This window comes from Hyaena hyaena, unplaced genomic scaffold (assembly GCF_003009895.1).
Source record: "Hyaena hyaena isolate Hyena2069 unplaced genomic scaffold, ASM300989v1 scaffold_658, whole genome shotgun sequence".
Lineage (NCBI taxonomy): Eukaryota > Metazoa > Chordata > Mammalia > Carnivora > Hyaenidae > Hyaena > Hyaena hyaena.
Window position 1 is genome coordinate 598146 of NW_024081288.1, and position 20841 is coordinate 618986.

A 20841-nucleotide genomic window follows, 5' to 3' on the forward strand; every position below is an offset into this window, starting at 1 on the left:
AGGCTCTGAGCTGACAGTCAGCACAGAGCCCCATGCGGGGCTTGAACCCACGAACCGCGAGATCATGACCTAAGCGAAAGTCAGACGCTTAACCGACTAAGCCACCCAGGCGCCCCGATAATGGACATTCTAAAAGTGTTCCTGACCAGGATTGGGACCTGCTAGCAGTAGTCTGTGATGATGTCTGGTTTTTCTTCTTTTTTAAATGTTTATTTATTTTTGACAGAGAGAGAGAACACAAATGGGGGAGGGGCAGAGAGAGAGAGGGAGACAGAATCAGAAAAGGATTCCAGCTCTAAGCTGAAGTCAGATGCTTCACTGACTGAGCCACCCAGACACCCCTGTATTTTCTTGTTTTAAGTAAACATGTATTGGTTGCTTTTAGAACACTTTTTAAATCATTATTTCATCAACAATTATTAGATACCCACTAAGTCCCACGTACAAAGCTAAGCTTTGGGAACTAGGGCAGGGGACCCTCTAGGTGTTGTCCCAACCCACAGTGTAGTGCTTCTTTAAGTCATCAAGAAATGCACATGAGGGGCGCCTGGCTGGCTCAGGTGGCAGAGCATGTGACTCTTTTTTAATGTTGGTTTTTAAAGATTTTTTTTAATGTTTATTTTTGAGAGAGAGAGAGAGAGAGTGTGAGCAGGGGAGGGGCAGAGAGAGAGAGAGGGAGACACAGAATCTGAAGCAGGCTCTAGGCTCTGAGCTGTCAGCACAGAGTTTGATGCGGGGCTCGAACTCATGAACCACGAGATCATGACCTGGGCTGAAGTTGGACACTTAACTGACTGAGCTACCCGGGCGCCCCAGAGGAGCATGCAACTCTTGATCGCAGGGTTATAAGTTCAAGCCCCGTGTTGGATGTAGACATTACTTAAAAATGAGATCTTTAAGAAAAAAGAAATGCACATGAAATCACCTTTGAGGTAATTGTCTTATAGTAATCGCGGTAGGAGAAATTTCAACAGAACGGCTGCCAGTGCTAACGGGGTGACCGTGAAACAGAGGGGCAAGGTAGCACGACACAACATGGGGGGAGGGGTGGGAGCAAGAGAGGTCAGTAGAGACCTCACCCCCCATATCCTGCAGACTTTGCAGGACCTGGGTGAGCATTGTGGAAAAGAAGAGGGAGCCATTGGAGGGGGTGCGATGGTTGGGCTTGATTGGCTTTGCCTTTGGAACTGTTGCTTACACTTGGGGTGTAGAGAGTGAGCTGGGAGAGGCCTGGTGGAGGTGAGACTAGCCCCGAGGCCGCGCCCGAGGGCCCTGGGAAGGAAGCCGGTTATGGACTGGGTGGGGGAGGTGGTCGAGGGAAGCAGAAGTGGATTGGGTTTGAGAGGCGGGGGCCAGCTCCCCTTGCCGCGGAGTCAGGATTCAGGGGCCCCTGTCGGGAGTGGGATCTAAGAATCTAAAGCGAGTGAGTGGGTGGGAGCCCCCCTCACCTCTTGCACCTTTCAGAAAGGACTGCTCTCTAATCCCTCCCCATCCTTGTTCCCCCAGAGGCGGTCGCGGGGACAGGACCGGCCGCTATGGAGCCACCGACCGTTCGCAGGACGATGGCGGGGAGAACCGCAGCCGCGACCATGACTACCGGGACATGGACTACCGCTCGTACCCCCGCGAGTACGGTAGCCAGGAGGGCAAGCACGACTACGACGACTCGTCTGAGGAGCAGAGCGCAGAGGTGAGGGCTGAGGAGGACAGGCGCCCGCGGGGCCTCTGGTTGTAGCACCACGTGCAGGTAGCTCTCGGCTCCCATACTTTCAGACTGTGCTCGCTGGCTGTGCCTCACCTGGAGGGTCTGTCCCTGCTCCCCTCTCTGAGGGCTTCTCTCCCGAGTTGGGTCTCCCTGACATCCACGTGCTTGGCTCTATACTTCTGAGGGCCCCTGGCCGTCACCTCTCTCCCTTCTTCCCTGTTGTTCATTTGGGTCCACGGTTCACTGCAAGCCCTTTGCCGCCTGCTCCCGGCCAGGTTGGGGCCCTTGAACAGCCTCTTGCATGGGACCCAGCCTCTGGGGTTGGGAGGGCCATGGGGAAGCTGGGTATCACCAGACAGTGCAGTCCTGGGAGGCCAGCCAGGGGCATTCCCAGAGGCAGCAGAGCCCCTGCACAAAAGGCAAAGACCCTCTGGGGCCCGTCCTTTGAGCTGAGGGGGTAGCAGGTTCCACGTTGGGTAGTTAGCCCTAGCCTGAGGACGGGAGGCATGATGTTCACCATCTGAGGAGAGGAAGCAGCCTTGCCTTAGGGGAGCCCCAGTTTGAGAGGACAGTCCATCCGGGCCCAGGTCCAAGCAAACAGGCAGGTCTCCTCTCCGGCAGGCCGGGAAGGGTACTGTCGCAAGCCAGCCCTGGAGGACAGAGTGTGAGCCACCAGCTGCCTTCTGGGAGGGTCTAGTGCAAAGAACTCTGGTGGGCAGCTGGTTTTCCCCAGTGGCCGCTGTGAGATGTGCCCGGATGTCTCCAGGGCACCAGGGGTCCCTGGGCAGCCCCTTTGGGAAGAGTGGGAGTGGAGCGCTGAGTTATCTGGTTCCCCCGAGGGCAGAAGGGGTGTGGACCCTGGCCTGCTTAGTGCTGGAAGGATGGCTTAGGCGACACCCAGGAACTCAGTGACCACACCCTGTTAGGAGGGAGCCCGGTGGTGATAGAAGACAGGCCAGGCCGAGGAGCGGGACTTGGGGCAGGGCTGTGGCCCTCACACCTTTGCCAGCCCCTGCTCACCGGCTGCATGAGATGCCGAGGGACGGTTGTGCACACGCTGGCTGAGCTGCCAGGGAGTAAGCGGGGGAGACAGGGCAGGATTCAGTGTGCTCACCCTAGGCCCCAGGGGGTGTAAGCGGTGTGCGGTCACCTGCCTGTGGGAGTTCCTCCCCCACGGCAGTGCTGCCACCAGCCTCTCCCTACTCCCCACCAAAGCAGCCCCCAAAAGGCATCCTGGGGGCAGTTTCCCACCCCAGGAGGATCGCAGTCCATGGCTTACCCGTTTTGCCTGCCCTGAGCCTTTAGCCGGAGCCCGCCCAGCCCTGGCTTTCAGAGCCTGCCTGCCTCAGAGAGCCAGCGGCCAGCCCCTAGGCCCAGCCCAGACTGACTGCCCGTCTGGTGTCTCTCGTCTTATTCTGTTGGCCAGGATTCCTACGAGGCCTCCCCGGGCTCCGAGACTCAGCGTAGGCGGCGGCGGCGGCACAGGCACAGCCCCACTGGCCCGCCAGGCTTCCCCCGAGACGGCGACTATCGGGACCAGGACTATCGGACCGAGCAAGGGGAGGAGGAGGAGGAGGAGGAGGAGGAGGAGGAGGAGGAGAAGGCCAGTAACATCGTCATGCTGAGGATGCTGCCACAGGCAGCCACTGAGGATGACGTACGTGCCCCCCTCATGGCCCTGGGCAGGTGGCAGGGCAGGAGGCCAGGCCGGGTCTCCTCCAGGGCCCTCAGCTTCTCCCGCGCCCCGAACTCAGCACCCTTTATCCCTTCTCTCCCCCAGTGCCGATCCGTCCTCTGGGCAGGCCCTTGTCCTCTCCTGGTCGGGCAGGGTGGAGTGTCGGATAGGCTGGCTTGGCCAAGGGGCGGCCGCGGTGGAGCGTGGGAGGGAACAAAGCATTCCTCCCAAACATTCCACTGGTCATCCATCCATTCTGCATGTGTTGACTGAGGTCCAGATGCTCCCCAGGCCCAGAGCCAGCTATTGCCAGTGGCAGAGATGACGTAGGGCCCAGCAGTCCTGGGGATAGGGTGGGTCCCCGTGGGAATTTCTGAGGTGTTATTCCCATTCTGTCCCCGTACCCTCAGCCCTGCCCTCTTGTCACAGCAGCGTCAGATCTCCGTGCCCTGGCCACGGAGCCCTGTGTTCTCGGATGCCCTTCGCTGCTCCTGACAGCCTCCCCGCTCCGTTCTCTGACCTTTCCTTCCCCGTTCCTCCCTTTTCTTCCGTTTTCCTTCGCATACAGACTTTCCCTAACGAGCCCCAGCAGAGCCCGAGGGCCGCTAGAATAGCATCATTAGCCTCCCCGGTTCTCTCTCTGACCCCGCCGAATTCTCTGCTCAGCTCCCTTCCGAAATCTTCCGGCTGCCCGTTTTGTCAGAGAGAAAATCCCACCTGTGTATTTGGGAGCGTTTCCAGTCTGGCCCAGCCACCCTGTGCAGGGTCAGGCGGTAGCTCCGTGCTGACATGTGTCGGGAATGTGTCACAGGGTGGGCCACATGCCCGGCCTCATGTAGTCCTCACAGCCCCCCTGCGGGGAAGGTGCTCTTTGTGTTTCCATCCTATGGATGAGGCAGCCAGGTGCCCAGCGGTGAAGCAGCTTGCTCCAGGTCCGCAGCCCCGTGAGTGGCAGGCCAGCGAGTGGCAGAGGGACTTGGGGTCTGGACCTGGGCAGCTGGATTCCAGAGGCCACATTCTTGCTGTTTCTGGAGCCCTCCTTGAGCATTTGCAGTCCTCATGAGCTCGTGTGTGTGTGTGCGCGCGCGCGCGCGAGAGCATGAGAGCGAGCGAGCTCTTTTCTTCTTCACCTGCTGAAGAGACTGTAAGATCGCCACCCGAGAATGCCTGGCACGTGCTTCTAGGCTTCTGCAAGGGGCACCACTGGCCCAGAGACCCTGCCTCGCCTGGTCCAAACCCCAGATTGCCTCTGCAGCTTCCCTCTGGCTTCATCCAGGAACCTTCCAAACCCTGTGACCGCACCTTTTTGTCTCCGGCCCCAGGGTACCGATCCACCCACGGCCCGGGGTGCTTGGCTGGGCTCTGGCCAGACCCCAGTCCCTCCCGTTTTGGTGTTTTGCTTCCTGAGTGTCTTGGTGTGAGCCAGAGGGTGATCCCAGAGCCGCCCGGGCCCACCTCCCCAGCAGCCAGCCCCAAGGGCCTGGCTCGCTCCCTCCGCTCCCTTGTTGCTCTCTGCCTCTGAGCTCTGAGGGTCATCGTCCTGCTGCGCCCCCACTTTGTAACATGCCCTTTCCGTTTGCCTCCCTCTCTGCGCCCAGGCCGGACACTGGTGTGGGGCTGCGGCCCCATCTGGGGAGAGCCCCCCCAGAGAGCGCGGGGAGGCAGCGCATGTGCACCACCCACAGCCCCTCAGGGCCCTGCAGGCTTCCAGCCCCACCCGCCACACCCCTCACCCCCCCACCCCCACCCCCCCGCCCTGCCCCGCCATGTGCTGAGCCTGCCCCAATCCGTGTCTCCCCGTACAGATCCGGGGCCAGCTGCAGTCCCACGGAGTGCAAGCGCGGGAGGTCCGGCTGATGCGGAACAAATCCTCAGGTGAGCTTTTGTTCCCAGTGCCTCCCCTTCTGCCGGCCAGCCTCCACCTCCGGCCTCCCTCCTGCTTCTGTCTTCTCCCTCACCCTCCCTGCCCTGCCTTCCCTCTATGGCTGGCCATGGGCAGCCTGGGGTGCCCTCTCTTCTTCTCTTCCCCTCGACCCGCCCTCCTCACAGCTCCGGGGCTGTTGGGGAGGGGGTGCAACGCTGAGCCGAGTGCTCCCCGGGGGCAGGGCCAGGGCCAGGCTCCGGGGAACCTCCTCTTTGGGATTCTGAGTGTCTGAGGTGGTAACACCTCCATATACTCCCTGCCCTCTCCCTTCTTCTCCTTTCCTTCCCTTCCCTTCAGTCCCCCTCACATTTTTTCGGGTAATGGCCTGTGACCAGAAAGTAGGTCTGACAAGGCCCCACCCACGTGTCCCAAGAGAGGGGAGGCAGGGGACGGCCCTTGTCCGAGGGTGCATCCCGAGGAGCAGCCGGGATTCTGGCCTTGATGGGTTCCTCCCCCCCTCTTGCAGGCCGCTTGGAGCCGGCCTGAGATTAGCAGGGCGGTGGGGGGTTGTCTCTGCAGGACCTCTGGCCCAGGCTTCCCAAGGCAGGCACAGTGCGGTGCCGCCTGGGCTTCTCTCTCCATCTCTCAGCCTCTCTCTTCCCCATCCCTCCATCCCTCCCTCCCTCCCTCCCTCTTTTCTCTCTCTCTCTCTCTCTCCTTCTCTCCCTCCTTCCCTCTCTCTCCCCTTGTCACTCTTCCTCTCTCTCCCTCTCTCTCTCTCTCTCTCTCTCTCTCTCTCTCTCCCCCGCCCACCTCTTCCTCCCTCCTTCCCTCCCTCCCTCCCCCACCCCAAATCATACCATTTCATCCTCCTGTGCATCCTAATAGTCACTCTCCTGGAGGTCAAGCACCTCCCCCCCAAACCCACCACGTCTAAGCCCTCCCTGTGTGTGCACCTCCTAAGGAGGAGCTTCTTGCCCCGCGGCTTCCAGCCCTGGGCCCCCCTCCTAGCCCTGGCCAGGCCTGGGGTCTCTCGGTGGCATGTGGGTCTTGCTCTGCTTTACCTCAGCCACACCACACGCGGACAGGGTTCTGGTCTCTCTCTCTCCACGAGGCGGGGCCCTAGGTGCGGCCCCCTCTGTGGCCCTGGGCACTTCTCCCGGGCCCTCACTCGTTCTTTAAGGGCCACCAGGCCAATCCTGGCCCCCCAGTCTCCTGCTGTCTCGGAGGACTTGCACTGTGGTGGCCATAGTCTTCCTAGCTTGGCCCTGAGGGAGGCTCCCTGGCGAGGCCCCCAGCCCCTTACTGTGCTGAGGCTGAGGTGACATCGTGTCCCCAACTCCCCCTGGTTCCTGAGGGGCCTGGGGCCTTCCTCGCCTCACGGAGCAGCCTGGCCCAGGTTCTCTTTTGTCTCTTTGATGAAACACTTGTTACAGGACCCCTCCTGGGCACCCCAGCCTTGTGCTGGGCCCCACCCTTCAGGTACTGATTCTGGCCCGTGTGGAGCCAACAGCCTGCCCAGCTGCCCTCCTTCCTTCTCAGGAGACAGACCTCTCCTTGTGCCCTTGCCCTCCTAGCTCCTTCTCTCTGTCTCTGTCACCCCAGGCAGGTGTGCCTGAGCTCCTCTCTCTGTCTTTCTTCCCAGTTGGCGTGTGTGTTATTTCTCCCTCCCCCCCACCTCTCCCTCCCCTGCCCCTCTTTCCTGCCCCTCCCAGCCATCTACCTTGCCTCCCACTCCCTGGTCTTTCTCTCTCTGATTACTTTTCTCTCTCCCTTTCTTCTTTTCTCTCTCCCCTTCCCTCTCTGCCCCCCTGGTCCTCTCCCCTCGGGTCCCACCCCCGGGAACGCCGTGTGTCCAAAGCTGTTGACTAACCCACTGCGTCTGTATCTGAATGCTGTCTCCAGGTCAGAGCCGGGGCTTCGCCTTCGTCGAGTTTAGTCACTTGCAGGACGCTACACGATGGATGGAAGCCAATCAGGTTGCTTTGCCGCACTTGAACCCCCCCCCAAACAAATACTACTTTGTAATCGAGCGCTCCCCATCGCCTGATTCTTATGGACACAGTTCCCTGCCCTGTGGCCCTGTGTCCCATCCCCCCTCCCCGCCCCCTCTCTCTCTCTCCCCCTTCCTGACCCTCACTATCTCCTCTTCCCATCTCTTGCTACCCACTGGGCTTCCCATCGAGAACCCACACTCACCACTGGCCCCTTCCTACCAGACACTAGCTCTGCCCCTCCACTTCCCAGCCGAGCTTTTGGAGACAGGGCTGCTGGGGGGAGGGGGGAGGTTCTTCCACCAAGGCTCCCACTCCCCAGGGACCACCCTGCTTCAGGGGGAGGGGGTTAGGCAGAGCCAAGGACTTTGTTCTGCTCTCAGGCACCACCGGAAGTCTAGTCACTGGGGGACCTGGCTGTTGGCACACTAAGTAGCAAGTCCCGTTTGGCCAGCTCTCTCCCTGCGTGTGAGTTCGGCCTTTTGATTTCCGTGTGAGAGGCCAGCACTGCTCTGTTGGTCTGAAGTAGCAGTCAGATGTGATAGGACTCACCTCAGGTGTTCCGGGGCCCCCCCTGCCCCCCCTCCCTGGCCACGGAAGTCACCGCCTGCCTATCCCACTGCTGGCAGACACGACTTTTCAGCAGAGAGCCCTGCTCTAGAGAAGGGAAGGGAGCCTGCTCCCCCGCCTGGCACGGTCTCCCATCTGGCAGCTTTGGGACCTTCAGAGACCCAAAGACCTGCTCTGCTCACTCACCCAGAGCCCGGCTCACTGGTGTGGGGCACTGAAGGAAAGCCTCAGGGGAGGAAGGGGCAGGTGTGGTGGAAGCGGGGTTCCGCAGGGCGGCCGTGGGGCCATCTCTGCCCTCGTGCCGTAGGCCTAGGGCCCAGCCAGCCCCAGGAAGACAGCCTCACAGCAGGAACTTCCATCTTTTAAATATGGCTCTTTTCTTTCTCCCCTTCTCCAGCACTAGCGCGCGTGCGCTCTCTCTCTCTCTCTCTCTCTTTCTCTCCCCTCCTCTCCCTCCCCTCCCTGTCCCCCTCATCCCCCCCAGTGTAGCCTGTGTAGTGCTGGCCCTGGGTGTGGCCTGGCAGCATCAGGGCCGAGTGGGGGGTTTTCCCCCACTGTCCGGCAAGCGTCGGTCAGCCGAGCACTGTGTGCCTGGTGGCGTGTGTTCACGTGTGCGTGCGCGTGCCCGGAAAGGCAGCAAAGAGCTGCGCCCGAGGGCTGTGGCGCTTTCCCTCCCTCCTTCCCTTCCTTCTTCCCTCGTCCGTTCTCCGACCTCCCTCCGTTCCCTGTCCCTCATCCATCCAGCTGAAGGGCTCGCTCACTCTCTTCTCCTGTGCTGAAACGGTGCGTGGGGCACTGCTGCCCGGGGCCTCACTGCGCTCTGCTTTTTCCCGCAGCACTCCCTCAACATCCTGGGCCAGAAGGTGTCCATGCACTACAGCGACCCCAAGCCCAAGATCAATGAGGACTGGCTGTGTAATAAGGTACAGGGGTGGTGGGCAGTGGTTGCCACGGATAGAGACGGCGGCAGTGGCGGCCGTCTCCCTGGGGTCTCTGGGGGTGGCATAGGCGTTGAGGACTGGCTGAGCTCAAGTAGCCACCGTTCCTTGCCGTCTGCCCACCCGCCCACCCATCTGTGCGTACTGGGCTTTCATCGGCGCCAGGCTCTGCCCTGAAGGAGTACAGTCTTGGCTGAAGTCCCAGCGGGCTTTCAACAGATGTTTATGTAAGGGACCAACTAGTGACAGTGGAGGCACGACTCCACTGGTGTGTCAGAATGTGGACTTCTGAGCCAGACTGGCTGGAATTAGACCCTCCCAATCCTCCTTGATCTCTGCCTCACTTTCCTCATCTCTAAAATGCGAAGAGCGATGACACCTCTCCCCGGAGGTGGTTGGGAGGGTTCCAGTGTGGTGATGAGAGGGTGACACTTGGAATGCCACTTGACCCGGACCCGCGGTTAGCACCCTTTAATGTCTGCCCGCCCCCGCCCCCGCCCCCAAGAAAGCATAGGGCATGGTGAGAGCCCTAGTCAGGTGACCTGGCCTTGATGGGCTCCTCCGACAAGGCCACACCCACCTGAGGTCAGGGTCTTGCACTTGTACTCCCTACGAGGAAGCTGAAGCTCGAAGGGCCACCACCGCGGGTGAGCCTGGAGTCATTGACTTGCTCCTGGTCGCAGGGGCCAGGGATGCCACCCTGGGTTCAGGTCTCCCCTGGGGCCAGCCTCACAGGCAGCTCTGAGGCGGCCTCGAGACTCCACAGCCCCAGCCCCCACGGCCAGCCAGTGCTCCTGAGAGCTGGCAGATGCCCCAACTCTCTCTGAGACGAACTCTGCCTACTAAGGGGAGTGGCACCGGTTGGTTTAAAAAGAAAAAGTGTTATTGGAAGGCCAGGTGTCCGGTGTCTCTGCAGACGTAGGGACAAAGCGACAGTGGCACTGTGTCCCTCCTATATTTTCAGATACTCCTCAAAAGCAGGGAACTCCCTCCCTTCTCCTCTGTTCCCCACATCCCATTGGTCACCAGGCCCTGTCACTTCCATCGCACAAATGCCCTCCCTTGCAGTTCCCACAGCCCAGACCAGGCGTCATGCACTCCGTCCCGCCGTGGACCCCTCTTCTGCTGTTGTGGCCTTGCCGCTTTCTCTCACCCTGTCATCTGTGACATTCCTTGGAACCACCTCTAACCACACCCCTCTTTCTCTGCTCAGCACCCTGTCCACTCTGAACTTCAGCAGCGTGACCACCCTCTAGAAGCTAGCTTCACCTGCCCTCTCCAGCTTCGGCTGGAGTCTTGCCTCATCCTCACACACTAGCTACAGAAAACCTCTCGTGCCCTTTGCTAGCAGTAGCTTCCCAACGAAACTGAAGCAAAGCCCTGGGTGTCCCAGACCAAACGTCCCAGCCAACTGTCCCCAGCTGAGTGAGCCACACCCTTCCTGGCCCCTTCCCCTCCAGACTAACCTGCCTCCCTGTGCTGCATCCGCCCCCTGCTGTTAGGCCACGAGGCCACACCCTCACATATGGGGCAGTGCGCACTACGTGACCGTGGAACAGAGAGAGAAACGTGGTAGAAGCTGGGGGTTTCTGGAGGCTGGGATGTCCGAGGCTGGTTTCTCAAGAGTACCGACCCAGTCCTCGAGTTAAACGAGGAATGAGAGTCTGACGAGAGTGGCCACTGGCTTTCAGGGTGGAGACACTGAAGGTATCTTAACAGGGAAGCCAGCTTTAGGAAGAGGAACCTGCTAAAGGGACGAGGAGGGAGTGGCACTTGTAAACGGGTGGGGGAGTTGATTCCTGAGTTGAGGGGGTGGCACTCAGGACAGACTTGAGACCGTGTAAAGGGAAGATTCACAGACTGAGAATGATAGCCGGAGCCCCCTGCCAGCCTTGACCCTGGGACCTTCCTTCCCAGAGCACTGCGGGGTTCCCCGGGGTGGGAGGGGGGTCTCTGGATCCAAGTTTGGAGGGTACAGTGGAGAGCCCCACCTGCTCTGATGGCCTGGCCTGTGCCTCACAGTGTGGCGTCCAGAACTTCAAACGCCGAGAGAAGTGCTTCAAATGTGGCGTGCCCAAGTCAGGTGAGGCCCTCCTGCCTCCCCACCTCCCTGGGACGTTGGTGGCTAAAGGGATGAGGGGGAGGGCCCGGTGCCCTGGGAGGAGGGGGGCCAGCCTTGGAGCCCCCCACCTTGTCACCAGCCTGTCTTCCTGCCGTCCCTGACAGAAGCGGAGCAGAAGCTGCCCCTGGGTGCAAGGCTGGATCAGCAGACGCTGCCGCTGGGTGGACGGGAGCTCAGCCAGGGCCTGCTCCCCCTGCCTCAGCCCTACCAGGCCCAGGGAGTGCTGGCCTCCCAAGCCCTGTCACAGGGCTCGGAGCCAAGCTCGGAGAACGCCAATGACAGTGAGTCACTTGTTCCCTTCCTTTCGCCCTGCCCTAGGGTATCCGTCTGGGCTGGGTTCTCCGAGCCCAGAGAGGTTGCGGTGACCAGGACTTAGCCCTCCCAGGGTCTCTCTGCCCGGTGAGGGGACAGACATGTGATGTAGGGAGAGCAGGATAGGAGCGTCGCCCAACTCGACTTTGGGGGTGTGTTGGGAAGGTTCTCGGCAGGTGCGTGACCGAGCTGGGACTTGGACTGACAAGCAGAGTTTATCCAGGAGGAAGAGGTGAGAGGAAGCAGCAGGTGCAAAGACATGGAAGGCAGAGAAGAGGGACGGTGGGGAGCCACCAGGGGGTAGGGCCGGAGCAGAGTGTCAGGAGTGCCCCCTAATGCTGGGCCCCTTTTCGCAGCCATCATTTTGCGCAACCTGAACCCACACAGCACCATGGACTCCATCCTGGGGGCCCTGGCACCCTATGCGGTGCTGTCCTCTTCCAATGTACGCGTCATCAAGGACAAGCAAACCCAACTGAACCGCGGCTTCGCCTTCATCCAGCTCTCCACCATCGTGGTGAGGGCGGCACAGGGGGGGGCCGGGCGGCCAGGGTCCCGGCCCCCGGGGCAGGGAGGAGGGACCCTGAGCCCAGCCCCCCCTCCGCTGCGGCTCCGAGCCTGGAAACGGGGCAGTGGAGCCGGGGACCTCCCCGGGCCTGACCCTTCTGCCCCCGCCTCCCCCTTCCTCCCCCAGGAAGCAGCCCAGCTACTGCAGATTCTACAGGCCCTGCACCCGCCGCTCACCATCGACGGCAAGACCATCAACGTTGAGTTCGCCAAGGGTTCTAAGAGGTCAGGGTCCCGCCTGTGTCCTTTCCCAGCTGGCCCCCTAGCCTGGGGCCCCGCATCTCACGCCCTGTGTCTGACATTCTCCCCAGGGACATGGCCTCCAACGAAGGCAGCCGCATCAATGCTGCCTCTGTGGCCAGCACTGCCATTGCTGCGGCCCAGTGGGCCATCTCACAGGTACTCAAAGACTCCCCTCTGCCCCAGCACCCCCGTACCGGGGCCACCTCGACCCTCCTGCGCCCTCTGTGCACAACCTGGAGGGCTGGCTTGCTGTTTTGGCTTTCCGTGGACCCCAAACCCCGTCACAGTGGCTGCTGTGGGCCTTGGGCGCCTCGCTGCGGCTCCCTTCCCGGTCACCTCCTCCCAGGCTTCCAACTTCAACACAGTCGCGGCTGCTTTTCGCTTCTGTTTGGTGGTTATTTTATCGTCCTGAATTGTTTCAACCTCTTTAATGGAATGGAATTTATAAGTGGCTGAAAGAAAATTGGGAGAGGAGAATAAAGAAGGGGAGGACGGTGTCGTCCTTGATCTGATACCCAGCACACGAGCCACACCACACACGTACCAGTGTCAGCCGTGGGAGCACTTTGGCACAAGTCTTCGTTCCTTTCTTGTTTTTGCCACTGTCCTGCCCTGCAGTGGCCAGGTGGCCCTCACACGTCTCTTGTCTGAGGCCTGCATGCTTTCTGTCGGCAGACAGACACAAGCCTCACCTGTGGGCAGATGCTTCCTAGCAGGTTCCCCTCCCCCCTGCGCCCCTTCCTCTGCTAACGAGCCCCTCCCACTGCCCCTCAGGCCTCCCAGGGTGGGGAGGGTGCCTGGGCCACCCCCGAGGAGCCACCGGTCGACTACAGCTACTACCAACAGGATGAGGGCTATGGCGGCAGCCAGGGCTCAGAGTCCTCCCTCTATGCCCATGGCTACCTCAAGGGCACCAAGGGCCCTGGCATCGCTGGAACCAAAGGGGACCCGGCTGGAGCAGGTGAGCTCCTGGCATCTCTCCCTGAGCCGGGGGGGGGGGGGGGCGGGGGGGGTCAACGGGCATGGGGTCCTGGGCCCCACCAGTAACAGGTATTCTCCCTCCTTCCCTGTCCCTCTTTACAGGCCCTGAGGCCTCCCTGGAGCCTGGGACAGACTCTGTGTCACTGCAGGCTTTCTCCCGTGTCCAGCCCGGTGCCGCACCTGGCATCTACCAGCAATCAGCCGAGGCGAGCGGCAGCCAGGGCGCCGCTGCCAACAGCCAGGTGAGGGAGCCCGGGGTGTCCTGGGGGGGAGGCGGAGGGGGGGTCTTGGGGGTACTGGCAGACACTGAGCCCTGTTCCCCTGTCTGGCCCCGTGACTAGTCCTACACCATCATATCACCTGCTGTGCTCAAATCTGAGCTCCAGAGCCCTACCCATCCCAGCTCGGCCCTGCCACCAGCCACCAGCCCCACTGCCCAGGAGTCCTACAACCAGTACCGTAAGTAGCCACGGCCTGTGGGCGGGAGGCCGGGGAGGTCCTTAACAAAGGACAGAGGAATGTGACCCCCTCCTTTCTCACCTCCCCCCTGCCCCCAGCTGTTCCCGACGTTTCTACCTACCAGTACGACGAGACATCTGGCTACTACTATGACCCCCAGACCGGCCTCTACTATGACCCCAACTCCCAGGTGATAGGGTGGCCCAGGGAGTGGGTGGGGTCTGTGGTTCCCCTCCTTAAGGTCTTCCCTCATGCCTTTCCGTTGCCCCTCCCCCAGTATTATTACAACGCTCAGAGCCAGCAGTACCTGTACTGGGATGGGGAGAGGCGGACCTACATCCCTGCCTTGGAACAGTCGGCCGACGGGCATAAGGAGACAGGGGCCCCCTCGAAAGAGGGTAAAGAGAAGAAGGAGAAGCACAAGACCAAGACAGCCCAACAGGTGAGCGCTGGGGGGGCCAGCGGTCACTGGCTGGCTGTTCGGTGTCTTCCAATGAAGAATCATTTCTATCCTCTTCAGCCTTCCGCTGCGGTGGGAGGAGGGCAGACGTATGCGTGGTGGCAGTGATCGTGCTTAAGAGAGACCAGGCTCCTGGCCCAGTTCTCTCTGCCGCGTGACCTCGAGCCACGGCAGTCTCCTCAGTCCCCCTGCGTGGCCAGTGCCGTCCATCCAAGTGAGCCCGGTCAGCTTTCCCGTCCCCCAGTGGGACCCCTCATGTTGCCCGCGTGCCTAAAGCCAGGCCACCCCTGCTTGTGGAAACGCGTGGGCAGGCAGACCTCCTTTGGGCCTAGAGCCCCGCTCATGAGTATGTGTCTGGGTTGGCTATCCCAGAGAGCTGCTCACGGGCCCCTCCGGCTGCGGGCGGGAAAGCGGCCACTGCAGCGTTCGGTGGGAGTGGGCAGTTAGAGGGAACCTCAGTGTCTGTCTGTGGAGGAAGAGTATGACGGTCTGGGTGCGGCGCTTAGTGCCGAACTAAGTGCTACGTAAGAGCTAAGCATTTGTTGACAACCTGGTAAATTCTAAAGCTGCTGTCATGCCTGGGGGGAACAGAATGTGGAGTGTGGCAGAGTATCCCGTGTGTATGTTAAAGTCCCACCCAGAGAAAGCCATGTGTGCCTTGTAGAAGGGGAAGGTGATACAAAAGCCCACGGAGAGCGGCATCGTGAGAGTGCCTGTCCGGGGAATGGGGGCCATGGCCCAAGAGGGCTTGATGGGGGCCATTGATGATAGAATGACGAGGAGTGGGGACTTTCACAGCTGCCTCCTCACTTCTTGCTTGAAGCTGCAGGGTAGGAAGGGACAGTGGACGGAGTTGATGGTTACAGCAGTTGGAGGGTCCCTGAGAGCCTCACCCCCACCCTTCCCCCTAGATTGCCAAGGACATGGAGCGCTGGGCCCGCAGCCTCAACAAGCAAAAAGAAAACTTCAAGAACAGCTTCCAGCCCATCAGCTCCTTGCGAGACGATGAAAGACGGGAATCGGCCACCGCAGATGCTGGCTATGCCATCCTCGAGAAGAAGGTGCGTTGTGTTCACCCCTCTGTTACCCTCCCAAGTGTTGTCATCTCAGCAGTCCCTCTGTGGAGTCACTGAATATGTCCGTCTACCCCAGGGAGCGCTAGCTGAGAGACAGCACACCGGCATGGACCTCCCGAAACTGGCCAGTGATGACCGCCCAGTGAGTGGCCAGGGCAGGAGGAGGGGCGGGGAGTGGGGGCACGGGGACCCCGGGTCTGTCCAGGCCTGACCTCCCACCACTATGCTCATGTTCTCCAGAGCCCGCCTCGGGGCCTCGTGGCAGCCTACAGCGGGGAGAGTGACAGCGAGGAGGAGCAGGAGCGCGGGGGCCCGGAGCGGGAGGAGAAGCTCACTGACTGGCAGAAGCTGGCCTGTCTGCTCTGCCGGCGCCAGTTCCCCAGCAAGGAGGCGCTCATCCGCCACCAGCAGCTCTCCGGGCTACACAAGGTGACTGAGGGAGGATCGGCTGGGAACCCCGGCCCGGCCCGGCCCGCCGCTTCACGCCTCCTCCTGTCTGTCCCCTTGCAGCAAAACCTTGAGATTCACCGGCGAGCGCACCTGTCAGAGAATGAGCTGGAAGCGCTGGAGAAGAACGACATGGAGGTGAGTTGCAACCCACTCCTGGACTCCATCCCCTCTGTCCCTTGCCACGTGCCTGTCCCTTCAGGCAGCTGCTGCCCAAGTCCCCGAGCCGCATACTGCCTGGCTGCCATCAGCCGTGTCGCCTCCTGTCCCTGCGAGGCTTCTTCCCGGCTCCCCCCATGCTGGCTGCTCGCACCCACGGTGTCCTGCCCACAGGACTTCAGACCTGTTAGCCAGAGCCAGCTCCCATGGGGCCCCTACGTCTCCTGCAAGTAGCCACCAGTTCCCCCGTCCTCACGCACATGCACACGCACACGCACACACGTTTTCAGCAAATGAAGTACCGGGACCGTGCAGCTGAGCGCAGAGAGAAGTACGGCATCCCTGAGCCACCAGAGCCCAAGCGGAGGAAGTACGGCGGCATGTCTGCAGCTTCCGTGTAAGTGCCCAGCACCGAGGCGTGGGGCCGGGGCCAGCAGCCTGCTCACTCTGCTCACATGGTACCGCTGGCCCCTGCAGGGACTTTGAGCAGCCCACGCGGGACGGGCTGGGCAGTGACAACATCGGCAGTCGAATGCTCCAGGCCATGGGCTGGAAAGAGGGCAGTGGCCTGGGCCGGAAGAAGCAGGGCATCGTGACGCCCATTGAGGTGAGTCTTCTGCGAGGCCGTCCCCGTCTTCCGGCACTCTCTGCTGCACCCCCATCCCGCCGCTGACCTGACAGCCTGCCTCCCTCACGTAGGCCCAGACGCGGGTGCGGGGCTCCGGCTTGGGTGCCCGAGGCAGCTCCTACGGGGTCACCTCAACCGAGTCCTACAAGGAGACACTGCACAAGACAATGGTGACCCGCTTCAACGAGGCCCAGTGAGCAGCTGCGAGAGCTGCTTCTTCATGTGTCGGGTGTCCAGCCCGGGGCAGGAAAGGGTGAAGTGGTGGGTGGTCTGAGTGGGGCCCTGCACCTGTCTGCCAGCCTGTCCCCAGCCAGAGAGGCCCTGACCAAGTCAGACTTTAAGGTGGTGGCTTTTGTTGGAAAGCTGGGCTGGGATCATGCTCTTCTTTTTGTAATAAAAGCTGAAAAGTCTGTAGCTCGCACGTCTCTTTCTCATGCGCCAGCACGGATTGTGACCCGCGCAGACACAGGGGCCTAAACGCAGGTGGACGAGGGGCCTGTTCGGGCTGAGGTGGGTGGCAGTGCTGGCACTCTCAGTGTCTGGTGCGTGGGGACTGAACGTGAAGTTCTGGCCTGTGCCCCAGCCCACGAGATCCTGGTCACAGCCCCCTCACCATCATCAAATCCAGCAGGTCTCGATATACCAGGAAACCCACCAGCACTGGGAACCTCCCACCCGCTGGCCTTGCCCCCCAGCAGCTGCATCCCCTGTGCGATCGCGGGGCTAAACCTCAACTGCATTTGACTGTCCAAGGGCATCTCCAAGTGGACGACCGTGGGCACTCTGGCACCAGTCGCCGCCGCGCCCTCAGTGGACAGACAGATGGCCCCAGAGGGGTGGAGGCAGCAAGCTCAGCCTGCCAGTCCCAGGTCCCACAGCTGCCCCATCAGGACCACTTGGGCTCATTCCCATGCTCTCCATGTCTGTTAGCGTAGCACCCGCCCCTCTGGTCACCATGGGCCAGTCTGCACCCTGTGGTTCCCAAGTACGTGTGCGTGGGCTCAGCACAGGGCTGGGTGCAGTGGCACACGAGGCTGGGGCTGCCCTCTCCTGGCCTTAGAGGGCTGTGCACCAGAAACGGGGCCGGGGACCGCCCCTCCCCCAAACACATGCTTATGAATCCAGAAGGTGAAAGGGGCAAGGGGGGGAAGGGAAGACCAAGCTGCACAAAGCCCCTCCCCCCACTCACTGGCCAGCAAGGGGACGTCTCCCAGCACCAGCTGTAGGAGGCCAGGTGAGAAAGAAGGGGTCCCCTCGAGGTGACAATGGTGCTGCCCTGGGTGGGGGGGGAGGCTGCCCAGGGGACTGAGGAAGGAGCGTGCGGGGGAGGGCAGAGGGACAGGAAATAGGAATAGAAAGAGGCCACCTGAGAGAACCCGTGTCAGGATGGGTGGCCCTCAGTCTGGAGGCACCCACATGTTACCTTCTCTCTTCCCACCCCCCAGGGCTCTGGAACCCCACGACAAGGAGGCCTTGTACATGGTTGGCAGTAGTTAATGGTACAGCCACTCTGGAAAACTGTTTTGCTGTTTCATATAAAGGTAAACATACATTTAACCCTATGACCCAGCCATGCCATTCTTAGATAGTTACCCCAAATAATGCAAACATAGTCAACACAAAGACTTGTTATGTGTACACGGAATGCAGCTGTGTTCACCACAGCCGAAAACTGGGAACCCAAACATCCGACAAGAGGCGAATGGATAAGTTATGGTCTATTCATAACAATGGACTACAATTCAGGAATAAAAGGAACAAAATACTGTTACCAAGATCAACATGAATGAATCTCAAAAACGAATGAAAAAAGATACACAAAAAAGACACTATATATGATTCCGTTTATGTGAAGTTCTCAATCAAAACACGTTTTGGTGGGGTGCCTGGCTGGCTCAGTCGGTAGAGCATGCAACTCTTTGCTCTGAAGGTTGTAAGTTCGAACCCCATGTTGGGTGACAAGATTACTTTAAAATCTTTAAGGGGCACCTGGGAGGCTCGGTTGAGTGTCTGACTTTGGCTTAGGTCATGATCTCACGGTTCATGAGTTTGAGCCCCGCATTGGGCTCGCTGCTGTCAGCACGGAGCGCACTTCGGACCATCCATTCCCCCCTCCTCTGCTCTCTCTCTCTCTCTCTCTCCCTCTCTCTCAAAACTTAAAAAAAAAATAAACAGATTGGGGCACCTGGGTTGCTCAGTCAGTTGAGCATCCGACTGGCTCAAGTCATGATCTCACGGTTTGTGGGTTTGAGCCCCACATCGGGCTCTGCTGACAGCTCAGAGCCTGGAACCTGCTTTGGATTCTGTGTCTCCCGCTTCTCTCTGCCCTCCCCTGCTCGCACTCTATGTCTCTGTCTCTCAAAAACAAATAAACATTAAAAAAAAAACATAAAAATAAAATCCTTAACACATTTTGGTGATAGAGTAGGGTAGAAGTGGGGAGGGTGTCCACTAGAAAGGGTTGCAAGGTAGCTTTCTGGAATAATAAAAAGGTTCTAGATCTTGACTGGGGTACTGGTCATATACATAGGTGTATGCTTTGGTAAAAATTCAACCTGTACAATTAAAATCTGAGCATTTTCTCATATGTACATTATACCCAAAGTTGGAAAAAGACAATTAGAGCAAACCTCAATAAGAAGCAAGGATATAATGAGCAGAAATGGAGAACATAGGGAAAAGCAACGTTTGTAAAATCAAAGGCAGACTCTTTTTTTTTTTTAATGGTTTATTTATTTTTGAGAGAGAGATAGAGACAACGTGAGCAGGGCAGGATCAGAGAGAGAGGGAGACACAGAATCTGAAACCGGCTCCGGGCTCTGAGCTAGCTGTCAGCACAGAGCCCAACGCAGGGCTCGAACCCACAACCTGTGAGATCATAACCTGAGCCAAAGTTGGCCGCTTAACTGACTGAGCCACCCAGGCGCCCCAAAGGCACACTCTTTGAAACAAAAATTAGGAGGAAGGACAGATCCTCTGCCAAGATTGATCAATTAAGACAGAAAAGGCAAACATACCAAATACAGAATTAAAGGTGGGAACTTATTAATACAGTTGCAACAGAACTTTTAAAAATAATGAACACATACCTGAAAATCTAGATGAAATGAATACATTCCTAGAAAAATACAAAATGCCAAAACCATTCCATGAAGAAACAGATTAATAGAGCAAAAAGTAGTGAATTAAAACAGTAGTCAAAAGCTTTCCTCTCCCCACCCAAAAAAGGCCCCAAATGTTTTTTTTAAAGTTGATTTATTTTTAGAGAGGGAAAGGGTATGAGCCGGGAGGTGGGGAGAGAGGCAGAAAGAGAGGGAAAGAATCCCAAGCAGGCTCCAGGCTCTGAGCTGTCAGCGCAGAGCCCCACGAACCATGGGATCATGACTTGAACCACAAGTCAAGAGTCGGACGCCTAACCGAAGGAGCCACCCAGGCATCCCCCAGATGGTTTTTATAGGTGTGAGTCACCCATCTCCCAAGGAATCGTTAACTGCTATCTTCTAAAAGTTGTTCCAGGTATTAGAAAAAAAATAAAAGCTGTCTATTTCATCAAACTAGTGTAATCTCTAACCCTGAAACAGAGGAGACAGTACAAGAACATTTCAAGCCCATTTCACTTCCATCTGTAGATGTCAAAATCCGTAACAAAATCTTAGCCAAATGAATCCAATAGTATATTTAGCAAACCTGTTTTGATCAAGTAGAATTTATCCCAGGAATGCAAAGATTGGGTCCACATCAGAAAAGCTATAAATGGGGGCGCGCCTGGGTGGCTCAGTTGGTTAAGCATCCGACTTCAGCTCAGGTCATGATCTCGCGGTTCGTGAGTTCGAGCCCCACGTCGGGTTCTGTGCTGACAGCTCAGAGCCTGGAGCCTGCTTCAGATTCTGTGTCTCCCTCTCTCTCTGACCCTCCCCTGCTCATGCTGTCTCTCTCTCTCAGAAAAAAAAAAAAAAAAAGCTATAAATGTAGTTCTCTACGTTAATGGACCCAAAGTAAACACACATAGTAATCAACCACAGAAAAAGCACTTGATAAGGCTCAAGAAACCATGAATCATACTTATATAAATGAATGGGTGAAAGAGTAAATAAACGGAGAAGGGAAATATTTTTACAGTAGAATGTCAACTGATAATAATAATTGTCAACAATGATGGAATTAGAAAATAAATACATGCTAAAACTAGTGTTTACACTAGCAGTCAGTCTGTTGGTCAGGTCAGTTAGACTTTGATGAGGGAACAAGATATCTACATAGATTCAAAGTATCTGGCTACAGAATACATGTTAGTTCATTCCAAAGGGAAAAGGTGTATCTTTAGGGTAAGGAAACCTGGCAGGTACCACGTTAATAAAAGGAGCAAAGCAAACATGATCAGTATTAAAATTATGAGCCATCTGATAGCATGAAGTAAGGAGTCCGAGTCACTGCTGTGCTGTTCCCTCCCTGAATACAGAACTGGAATTGAACCATGAGGAGACATCGGACAAAACCCCGCGGAGAGACACGCTACAAAATTCCTGGCTCGTCATCTTCAAAAGCATCAAGGTCATGAAGGTCGAGGGAAGACTGAAGAACTGTTCCAGACTGCAGGAGACATGCTGTTTGAAAGTTCAAATGTCGCCTCCTTGAGGAGGC

The 20841-nt window shown here is 58.4% G+C and overlaps 1 protein-coding gene across 6 annotated transcripts in view; it reads left to right on the forward strand.

Annotated features, from left to right (window-relative positions):
- Positions 1–16614, forward strand: part of RBM10 (RNA binding motif protein 10) — a 31543-nt gene extending 14929 nt beyond the window's left edge. The window contains exons 3-24 of one of the 6 annotated variants that reach the window (XM_039216748.1): positions 1507–1690; positions 3132–3362; positions 5186–5255; positions 7150–7223; positions 8645–8731; positions 10769–10829; positions 10973–11149; positions 11537–11694; positions 11875–11972; positions 12059–12146; positions 12765–12951; positions 13074–13213; positions 13313–13430; positions 13529–13620; positions 13708–13872; positions 14802–14951; positions 15043–15108; positions 15207–15395; positions 15477–15551; positions 15863–15969; positions 16050–16179; positions 16272–16397. In XM_039216748.1, coding sequence (XP_039072679.1) covers positions 1507–1690; positions 3132–3362; positions 5186–5255; positions 7150–7223; positions 8645–8731; positions 10769–10829; positions 10973–11149; positions 11537–11694; positions 11875–11972; positions 12059–12146; positions 12765–12951; positions 13074–13213; positions 13313–13430; positions 13529–13620; positions 13708–13872; positions 14802–14951; positions 15043–15108; positions 15207–15395; positions 15477–15551; positions 15863–15969; positions 16050–16179; positions 16272–16397 — 2773 coding nt within the window. Of the gene's footprint in view, positions 1–1506; positions 1691–3131; positions 3363–5185; positions 5256–7149; positions 7224–8644; positions 8732–10768; positions 10830–10972; positions 11150–11536; positions 11698–11874; positions 11973–12058; positions 12147–12764; positions 12952–13073; positions 13214–13312; positions 13431–13528; positions 13621–13707; positions 13873–14801; positions 14952–15042; positions 15109–15206; positions 15396–15476; positions 15552–15862; positions 15970–16049; positions 16180–16271 lie in introns of all 6 variants that reach the window. The other 5 variants (XM_039216749.1, XM_039216750.1, XM_039216746.1 and 2 more) reach the window with 5 other exon arrangements.
- The last annotated feature ends 4227 nt before the right edge of the window (positions 16615–20841 follow it).